Source organism: Miniopterus schreibersii (genome assembly GCF_964146895.1).
Source record: "Miniopterus schreibersii genome assembly, chromosome: 16".
NCBI classification, from domain to species: domain Eukaryota; kingdom Metazoa; phylum Chordata; class Mammalia; order Chiroptera; family Miniopteridae; genus Miniopterus; species Miniopterus schreibersii.
The window spans coordinates 9,096,940-9,106,588 of record NC_138116.1 but is presented as its reverse complement, the minus strand read 5'-3'; the positions used below and the strand labels follow the sequence as shown (position 1 = coordinate 9,106,588).

The 9,649-nt window shown below is 43.2% G+C and overlaps 1 protein-coding gene across 2 annotated transcripts; it reads right to left on the bottom strand.

Annotated features, from left to right (window-relative positions):
• Positions 1 to 2,341: 2,341 nt before the first annotated feature.
• On the bottom strand, positions 2,342 to 9,649 carry DDX5 (DEAD-box helicase 5). 2 transcript variants are annotated; one of them, XM_081161786.1, is made up of 14 exons: positions 9,568 to 9,649; positions 8,731 to 8,917; positions 7,343 to 7,508; positions 6,889 to 6,985; positions 6,667 to 6,800; positions 6,495 to 6,560; positions 6,130 to 6,271; positions 5,884 to 6,044; positions 5,606 to 5,778; positions 5,169 to 5,279; positions 4,873 to 4,934; positions 4,718 to 4,777; positions 3,266 to 3,490; positions 2,342 to 3,048 (listed from the first exon to the last, which is right to left on the bottom strand). In XM_081161786.1, exons 2-14 carry the CDS (start codon positions 8,772 to 8,774, stop codon positions 2,645 to 2,647), a joined length of 1,845 nt encoding a protein of 614 aa, XP_081017912.1. In that variant the 5' UTR covers positions 8,775 to 8,917; positions 9,568 to 9,649; the 3' UTR covers positions 2,342 to 2,644. The 2 variants fall into 2 exon arrangements, with proteins under 2 accessions (XP_081017912.1, XP_081017911.1); XM_081161785.1 differs by lacking the exon at positions 9,568 to 9,649 and adding an exon at positions 9,199 to 9,342.

Genomic DNA, 9,649 nt, shown 5'->3' with positions numbered 1-9,649 from the left:
AGGGCCCGCTCCTCCAGCCTGGGGCGCCGGCCATTGTTTTTAACTTGTCCACATCGGCACCGAAAAAGGTCGTTCCCATCTACTTTCACTGCCGTGCTGTAGCCACGGTTCCATCCCTATTTTCTTGGATATGACATACGAAAACACTTAGATGTTTTCCAAGTTACCTTCTCAATCTTAAGTGCTCGTGAAAATACACTTTGGTTCCCATTTTTAGTTTTAGTCCTTTGTGGTAGTTGAGACACCCAGGTCTCCGCTGCAACTCCACTAGGTAAATGCACCGCCAGGGTGCCTACCCCTCAAAGCAGTTCTCTCTCGGGTGAGTGGGGTTGTGTAACTGGGAAGAGGTAGGGTCCCTTTATTCTTAAGTGGCTCTCCAAGGGCAGTCCGCGACCAGTACCACCTGGGCCACCTGGGAAATATAACGTGCTGAGGGGCCCAGCAGTTTTAAACACGCCCTGCAGGTGAACGCGGAAATACAACCCCTAGGTGTGCACGAGTTCCTCTACCACAGGTTTAGGGTTTCATCAATACATGCAATAAAACTTAACCAGTTTAAAACAGATCTAGGACTGCCTAGCAGGCCTGCAAGCCCTTAAGAAAATTGCCCCTAGTGTAAAAGTGGTATAACCCAGATGAAATAGGTTGATTCCAAAACCCGATTTCCATTCTTCCAGCTTCCCCTAAAGTTTGGTTAGGGAAACCTTGAAAGATTAATTCGGGTGAAAGGAACAAGCTACTGGATTCCACAGGACTACCAGAAAGGGGCAGTTTACGGAGCTGGGTAATAGCTTAGCAATGGCGTTAACCGGTAATACAGGAACAGTTAAAAATGTCCATCATGTAGTGTTGTAGGTCAACCTTAACCATTCCATACAAGCAAGTGTTCAAGTTTATAAAAAGAGAAGCTAGAAAATTAAAATTATTGCTAGGAAGCAATTATATTAACTGCAAAGCTGGGCACTACTAATGTGCGTTTCCCACACTAAAGAAACGCACTAGAGAGGCCTATACGCAAATAAAAGAGAGAGAGAATGGGGAGGAAAAAAACATTTATTAGTTAAGACAACCACAGGCTGGACACAACACACATGCTAAAAAGTGGACTGTCTTTTAAAACTTACTTCAAAGGTAAATAGGTAAATGTTTGCCCACAGCCCCACAATCATTTCAATAAGTGTTTACAAATTTAAAGGCCCACGTTAGACATTAAACAGTAAAATATGTAATAAATACTCCAACCTACCCTGAAAGCTTTAGTCATAACGAATTTGACCTACCATGCTATTGAAAACTGTTCAGTTACTAGAGGTTGATCAGTTTTCAATGTATTAGTCCTAAAAATACCATTCCCCTCCCCCAAAGAAATTCTATTTTATATTTCAGAGATAAGGCATTAACACCAATTAAAGCCTGTTTAATAATCAGAATTTAAATCTCATGAAGACGTCTCTCCTTGCAAAAAGAACATATATACCAGAGACACTCTGGGTATTCAGACCTACTTCTAGCTATTATCGAAATAAAGTATTAGAAATATTGATGAGCTGAAGTTGAATCTAAAGCTACTTCCTGGATCTTTCTAGCAACAAACCCATTGTTGACCCTAACAAGACTTGTACTATAGTCACTGTGCTTTTGGTTGTTTTTTCCTCTTGATTAACCATTAATTTTAATGAGGATTTTTTTGTGTTCAAATATGAATAGACCTTAGTTTGAAGTGCTGTAGAATTCCCTGGATTATTGGAAAGACATTCAATGACTCTCAGTGTGACTGCAATTAAGAGCCCCCGGGAGCCTGTGAAGACTAGAATCTGTTTATAACCTGCACTAAAAACCCTGGAAAAAAAGAAGAAAAACTTAGCTCCTGCCAACCTTATCTTAAAAATGTGGTAAGTCTTAGCTTTGTTCAACATTCCAATAATTCAAAGTAGAGACAAAGTTATTTGGAGCTATTAAATGATAAATTTTGCAAAAGGAACAGTCATCCATGCTCTCACACTAACCAGTTTGCAGGTGGGGCTATACAGTTGATTATCTACTTTAGTATCTCATATTTCACCACTCTGCTAACAAATAGGCTTTTAAATGACTCACCTTATGTTGGGAGGTACTGACAGAAAGCCATTATGCAGTTTAGCCTAGAATTGTAAATTTTCCTAAATCTCATTTTAATTCTTGCAAAATTAATACATCACTCTAAGGGCCTTCTGATCGCCCCACTTCCCAAAACTAAGTTATGGAAAACTTTAGTTTTTGATAAAAAAAAAAAAAAAAAAAAGACCATATAAGCAGTTTTACATGACATTATATAGTAAAATAAAGTACAATTTCCACTTAATTCAGTCTTCAAATATTTTTTATTGGAAGGCCATGCATTGCCTTCATTCATTGTATTTCAAATCACTGTACATTTACTTTTGTGAAAACACTGCCTGCATTTTCTAGTACAAAAAAAACCTAAAAATTGTTTCAGGAATGTAGAGAAATATCCAACTTAAATAGCGAAAAAGTGCACCATAATTACTGCTGCACTGCAGTCATTTCTGCATTTCCCATGTTTCTTAAATAACTATCTTGTCTGATAACACACAATATAAAGAGCAATTATGAAAAACAGACATTTACATATACTTCTAAAGTCTTATTGAGAATATCCTGTTGGCATTGGATAACCAATCATAGGCGCAGCTGCAGTAGCAGGATATGCATATGCCTGTTGGTTCATACCATTGTGCATATTTGGAACATTACTTCCATATTGCTGAGTGCTATCATAACCATTCTGGTAAGTCCCTGTTGGATTACCAGTCCTAAAACTGGTCTGTAAACCAGCAGACACAAAATTACTCCCAAAGCTCCCATTGGTGTAATTTGTAGCACTGTAAACACCATTCTGGGTCTTTGCCCCAAAATCTCTCTTAAGCAGACTAGAGTAACCTCTGTCATAATTTTCCCTGTCTCTAAAGGTATTAAATCCACCCCTTTTGCCCGCAGAGTATCTGTCCCGACGGTCATCCTTCATGCCTCCTCTACCCCTGGAACGACCTGTCAAGAAAAAAAATAATTGCATGCTGATTATTTCTGTGACACAATTTCTAGAACAGAATAAATCAAGTAGCTCTTACTCACTATAGATGCGGAGTATTTCCTCAACTTAGTGTCACATAAGGTTTCACTCACCTGCCAATCCCATTTAAATGGGTTTGTAAACAATTATGTAACCCCAAAACCACCACCATTTCTTACTGAAGATTGGTCTTACCTGAACCTCTGTCTTCAACCAACTGAAGCAACTTGGGATTAATTGCTTGATTAGCTTCACGAAGCACAGAGATAAGGTCGCTCACTTGCTTTATATTATTAGGTGTAAAGAAAGTGTATGCTGTGCCTGTTTTGGTACTGCGAGCAGTTCTTCCAATTCGATGAATATAATCCTCTGAGGAGTTAGGGTAGTCATAATTGATGACAAATTTCACATCTTCCACATCTGTAAGGTGTTGCAGTGTGGCAAAATAGCAATGTACGGAGTTTTGCACACCACAACAGCCAGACCAAAAATAAAAAGTTAGACAATTGTATTCCCAAGAAGGTATGGGCTGCAAAAAATACAGTTAAAATGGTTATCCATTCCCTGTAGGAATACCATTTGAGGTTGGGGGGGGAAAAAAGCACACATCTTCTATGTGTCATTGCCCACCCAATGAAAGAACCTGTCAAAAGGATGTGTGTACCCTAACATTCCCAAATCAGCAAGTCCCTTCATAGGTCATCAAGTGACATCTGAATGCTTCTGTGCAGTAGGGCCACTTAAAGGTTCACAGCAACCTCTTCATGTGCTCATTTTGAGGACCTTTAAACAAAAATGTACATGGTCCTTTGCATTACACACTTATCAGTTCAAAATTCTGGCCACACTGCTTGTCTTGCCAAGACCTTACAACTGCAGCTGCAAGAAAAACATACCTGTCCCCCAAAAGTTGTTTTTATGCACTGTGTCTCGTCTAGGCAAGCGCTTCCAAGAAGCCAGGATTCACTTGAGAATGTGTCTCTCTCTGGCAGGTCTCGACATGACGACTACTGTGTAGGTGAGGGAGGAACTTTCAAAGCATTGCTTTCTTTTCCCACTAAGTGTGGGAAGTTGCTCCTGCTCTAGAGCTCATGTGCCAGTACTCACCAATTTGTAAAAGGCTTAGTACACCTTTTAAAAGCTGCTCTCTCCATTTCAAACTTGAACAAAAATTTCATTGAACATTGAAGTTTGGAAATATTTCTTCGACATTTCAGCAAACTCACTGAAACTCAAAGACTCACAGATCACAGTAAACAGTCTGAAACAATGCAGTACCATGGCAGTCATGCAAAGCATGGGACAGAAGAAATACCACGGCAGTGAACTGTGAGGATAACTTCCATTTTTTTCCCTCGGAGAGAACAGTTTATGCAGCAGAGGTTGGTATGCTCTGCCTTTTGAAGATTACTGGCACACTTTCAGCTTTTCACCTCTCTAATCGACTGGAAGCAGCCAGCCGATCACTAGTCCTCCATCCCCCTCGAGTCCTCCGATTGTCATGCCTAGGCCTTGCCACAAAGACAGCACCTTTATATGAAAAAAAAACTTAGAAAAAATGCAGGTTAAAGAAAGCAGTAAACTTTCTTTAAAAATTGTATGGAGATCTTCTGGAAAACCAAGTCATGAATTCGAGTTTGTACTAACCTAGCCCTCTGGAGGCCACATCTGTAGCAATCAGAATAGGAGCTTTTCCATGTTTGAATTCTGCAAAATAAGGCATATATATGACCATTAACCTGAGCAAAATTCTAGGTTTTGAGAGGGGGGCAGGAGATGGAATCTTCATCTGAAATACTTACCATTTAGAACCCAGTCACGCTCCTGTTGACTCTTGTCACCATGGATACCCATGGCAGGCCACCTAAATTAGATATATATTAGTAGACTCACATTTAAAACTTGATAGACTTTAGTTTAGCACCTAACCACTTTTTGAGTCACAGATCGCTCCAATTTCACTTGAAATGTTAGTTTTATCTGCTCTACCAGGTGATTCCCATCCACAAAACTCAAATCCATCCCTCCTGATTTAAGTTTTGTTCTTCCCCTAAACTCAGCTCTAACACATCTGCTCCAATGAAGGAAGCCCACATACCCGTCTCTCCTCATTTTTCTAGTAAGTTCATCACATCTTCTTTTGGTTTCAACAAAGACAATGGTTTTGTTCTCCTTCTCACTCATGATCTCTTCCATCAGACGAATAAGTCTTGAAAGAAAAAAAAAAATTCTAAGTTTTAAAAGTCCATGCACTTATGGTCAATGTACATGGCCACTAATCAAAAAAAAAGGAAACACCTGCTTACTAATCACTCAAGCTATTCCACCCACCCTTTGCCCTTAAACTACAGAACACCCAAGTTCCTTTTCCTACAGAAATGCTATACAGTGACAGCCAATTTTCAGAATGAGTAACAGGCTCATTTTAAATTAACATATGCAGATTACACCCAACTGAAAGATACTTTTAAGATAACCTATGAAACAGGGACTCAATTTACACAGCAGCTGTTGTTGAGCCAAAACACCACTTACTTTTCATCCTTTTCTACGTCATGACACACATCCACAATCTGAAGGATGTTGTGGTTTGCACTCAGTTCCAGTGCACCAATGTTTATATGAATATAGTCTTTCAGGAAATCTTCAGCAAGCTGTCTCACTTCTTTTGGCCAAGTCGCACTCCACATTAGGGTTTGTCTGTCAGGCTAAAGAATTTGGGATTAAAAAATAAACCACCCCAAAACCTTGTAGTATTCTAAGAATGAACTTAGAACGAAGTTTGAAGTAGTATCATATTTAAGGGCACTTACTCTTATCTGATCCACAATCTTCCTTATTTGGGGTTCGAAGCCCATATCAAGCATTCTATCTGCTTCATCAAGGACAAGGTAGGTGGTTCTTCTCAGGTTTGTTTTCCCACACTCTAAAAAGTCAATCAGTCTTCCAGGTGTTGCAATACAGATTTCCACACCTTCAATTAAACACATAAATGTAACTATAAAACATCTAGAGCTTCTTAGCAGCAATGAAAAAATAAATCTTTTTTTGTCACACACCTCTCTCCAAATCACGTATTTGTGGTCCCTTGGGAGCACCACCATAGATGCAAGTAGACTTCAATCGACATGCTCTACAGTATTCAGCAGCTACTTGCTGCACCTGTTGGGCCAGTTCCCGAGTTGGTGCCAGCACCAAGCACTAAGGAAAGAGGAACAGAAAGTTGAACAGCTTTTAGCACAGTCCTGCGGCCTAGGTTCTAAACTAATTTTTTATTATACCAGCAGATAACAATCTCCAGCTAAATTGGATAACATAACATCTCTACACAAAACCACCACAAATTGTATCCTTTGTTATACATTCTATAAACCTACTAAACTTCTGGCCAAAAACTGAGACAAAGAAAAATACATATACTTACAATAGGCCCATCACCTCTCTCTAGGAATGGCTGATGATTGATGTGGACAATGGCAGGCAGCAAATACTATTTAAGAGATAACAGACAACAAAAGTTGTATTAAAATACTTTTGGTTTGCCTTTGTTCCCAATACATTTCCTCTAAGCATCTTAAAAGTTCTCCCAAACTTACAGACAATGTTTTCCCAGATCCAGTCTGTGCTACTCCAACCATATCCAATCCACTTAGGGCAACTGGCCATCCCTGAGCTTGAATAGCAGTGGGTTCAGTAAAGTTCTGTCTTGCAATCACATCCATGATGTTTGCTATAATTAGCAATTTAGAAAAATTAGTAATGCCAAAAGAAGGCAATTTTCAAAAATAAAAGAGGGAGAAAACAAAACTAGCACTTACCAGGAAAGTTTGCTTCATAAAAATTCAGAACTGGCTTTGGGCAGTTGTGACCTCTAACTGTAATTTCCTTGCTTCTTCTGTATGTCTCCACCTCTTGCTACAAAACAAGTAATCTAGTTAAGTCTTATGACAACCTCCCCTAACTAAATATGCAACCAGTAAAAGTCCCTAAATTTATAATTGATTAGATACTTCAACATGGCCATTTTAAATCTGCATGCACAAATGAAAACTCCATTTGACACAAAAAAATACCTATTGTGTTATACTCAACCACCCTAAGTAGAAAAATTCAGCCTTGTGTTTCCAAAAGTGAGTAAAACCCCTTCCCCAACAAATCAGAAAGCATGAATTTCCCATAATTTGGTCATTTACAAGCCACTTCTGGTGAGATTTTTATTTACTGTAAGTCATTATTGAGTTAAGCTTGATGAAGCCACAAGACATTACTCACCGCTGTGCGCCTGGCCAAATCGGGGTGTTCTTGATAAAAATTCTTCTCAAATTTGGGCAGCTCATCAAGATTCCACTTCTTTTTAACTAGTTTCTCCCCAGGGTTTCCAAACTTCTTTCCTGATAGAGGCCCTGCCCTACTTCCTCCAAACCGAGGTGCACCAAACCTGAAAGAAAAAAAAATTTTTTAAAGCCCTCACGTTTTCAAACATCTACATAGGAGGAGTCTGCATACACAGTAACTCACCATTCCTTGGCACACCCTAATGATCAATAAAAGACTTTGTAGGCATAAGATATGACGCTGTCCTTAGTGACGATCATTTTCAAAACAATTAGCGCCCCAGGTTTCATTTCCCTTTTTCCTAAGTACACACTATTTGAAGCCAAATCAATAGCCTAGGATTTATCTGGTCGGAAACTGGCTTCCCAAAGGCCAAAAGCTCAGATTACACGGATAGACAACAGCTTGTGGCTACCCGTCTTTCCCACGAGCTCAGGAATTAAGTATCTGGGGGAGACAATACAAGAAGGGAGGAGCTTAACAGGGACGTTCTTTACCAGCTGTTTTCAAGCCAAGGAGCCTCGGTTTTAACGAATAACGGGGCAGCACAGGCAATGAGAGCAGAACAAGGACGGTGGTGGGCTCTGGGACGCTTATGAACGCCGATTGGGTAGGGGGATCCCGCGGAAGGGCTCCCAATCAAGGTAGCAAGATTATATAACTCAAGAAAAAAGAGAAGGAGGAGCTGGCGGCTACCGGGGGAGGAGTCCCGGCCCGGGCGGAGTCGGCCGGGCGGCGTTCCCGCTGGGGCGGCGCTTCCCCCTTTGTCTCGCATTTCTCTCTGCGCCACATTTTCTCGACGCTGCCATTTTGAGCTCCTCCGCCGGGCGGGGTAACAAAGGCGCCGCCATGTCCGACAGCGGCATTTTGTATCCGCGGCCCCTCCACATGGCCGATTCCCTCGGCGCCGGCCACCCTCCTGCCCCCGCCGCATCTATGGCTTTGGAAGAGGCCTTCTCCGCTCCCACAGAATTCCCGGGGCCCCAAAAACACCTCTCGAAAGGTAGCACCTAACAGCTGCGACTTCGCCCGCCTCGGAGCGTCGCGTTTCCCTCCCCTTGCAATACGTTCCTCCGAATTCTCCCCACAGCTGCTAAATCGCCGAGGTCCCGAAGCCCCCTCCCAAACGAGACGAGATTGACGGCCGTTAACAGAAAAACCTTTCAGTCAGTTTTGGGCAAATATCAAAATGGCGCAATCCTTCGACTACGGAGGACCAAAGACAGGTTGAAAAAATACGTTCCCGTCGCCATCCACCCCTCGTTACCTCATCCGGCCTCCCATCCCCCACCCGCCGGGCCTGACAGGGCAGTTCCCACACTCACCCTCGATCCCGGCCGCGGTCTCGGTCACTCGAATAGCCCGACATGGCGTCAATGGTTGCGGTTGGCGGGAAACGAAGTGGATAGAATCGGGAGCGACAAGTCGCTGGAGGTGGCTTCGGCGATAGCGAAGCCTTGCGGGGGCGGCAGCGGCGGAGGGACGGCGATGACAGGAACCCGAGCTGCTCGCCTAAAGACCGGTGGAAATGAATGAGGTGCCGGCCGCGTCCCGGCAGCCGGTTTTATAGGCTGGACCGCCTCCTCTACCGCAGAGAATGCTGGGAGCCGCTCTATGACCTAATCACCCCGCCCCTGCGCAGAGGCCGCAACGCCCGCCGACGTTCCGGAATCCGCCATGTTCTCGCCCCTCCCCCCGCGGTCCCTCCCTCAGATTCGCCCGTTATTTTGCCCCTTTCATGGCTGGGCCCACCCACTACAGCGATGCCTCTGCCTGCGCCCTCTTGACTTCACCTTTTTCTCGTCTTTCCACACCTCGAGGAAGCCACCCCACCCTTTTTCAGCTCCAGACCAGGCGATAAAATGGCCAACACAAGCCTACCCACTTAGAGTTGTTTACGTCTCCAAAGAGCCTTCACGCCCAGAACCAAATGGGGCAAGAAGGCGGAGCCCGAATTGCCACGTGACTGCCCCGCCCACTGGGTGACAGGGCCGCACTATTTCTTCAGCTGGGGTCCGCGGAGGAATACAAAACGGAAAGCTCACCGGAAGTGCCGCGCTAATGCCTTGCTAATGCCTTGCTAATGCCTTGCTAATGCCTTGCTAATGCCGCGGGGAGACTGACCCCTCCTGTTGAGTGACCCTCCTGCCAAATCCGCCCACCTGAGAATCCCTTAGCGCGATCTTGCCGGAGGAGAATAGTATCTGAAGGCTCCAAACCGCCGCCTCTGCTCGTGCTGCGAAA

Bases quoted from the DNA above. Each gene is read 5' to 3' on its own strand.
- DDX5 (XM_081161786.1), bottom strand. From the start codon at position 8,774: ATGTCGGGCTATTCGAGTGACCGAGACCGCGGCCGGGATCGAGG. The intron at 6,561-6,666 runs GTAAGTTTGGGA...TCTCTTAAATAG, and splicing joins GATCTGGGAAAACATTGTCT to TATTTGCTGCCTGCCATTGT. The intron at 6,272-6,494 runs GTAAGTATATGT...CTCTTTCCTTAG, and splicing joins AGAGAGGTGATGGGCCTATT to TGCTTGGTGCTGGCACCAAC.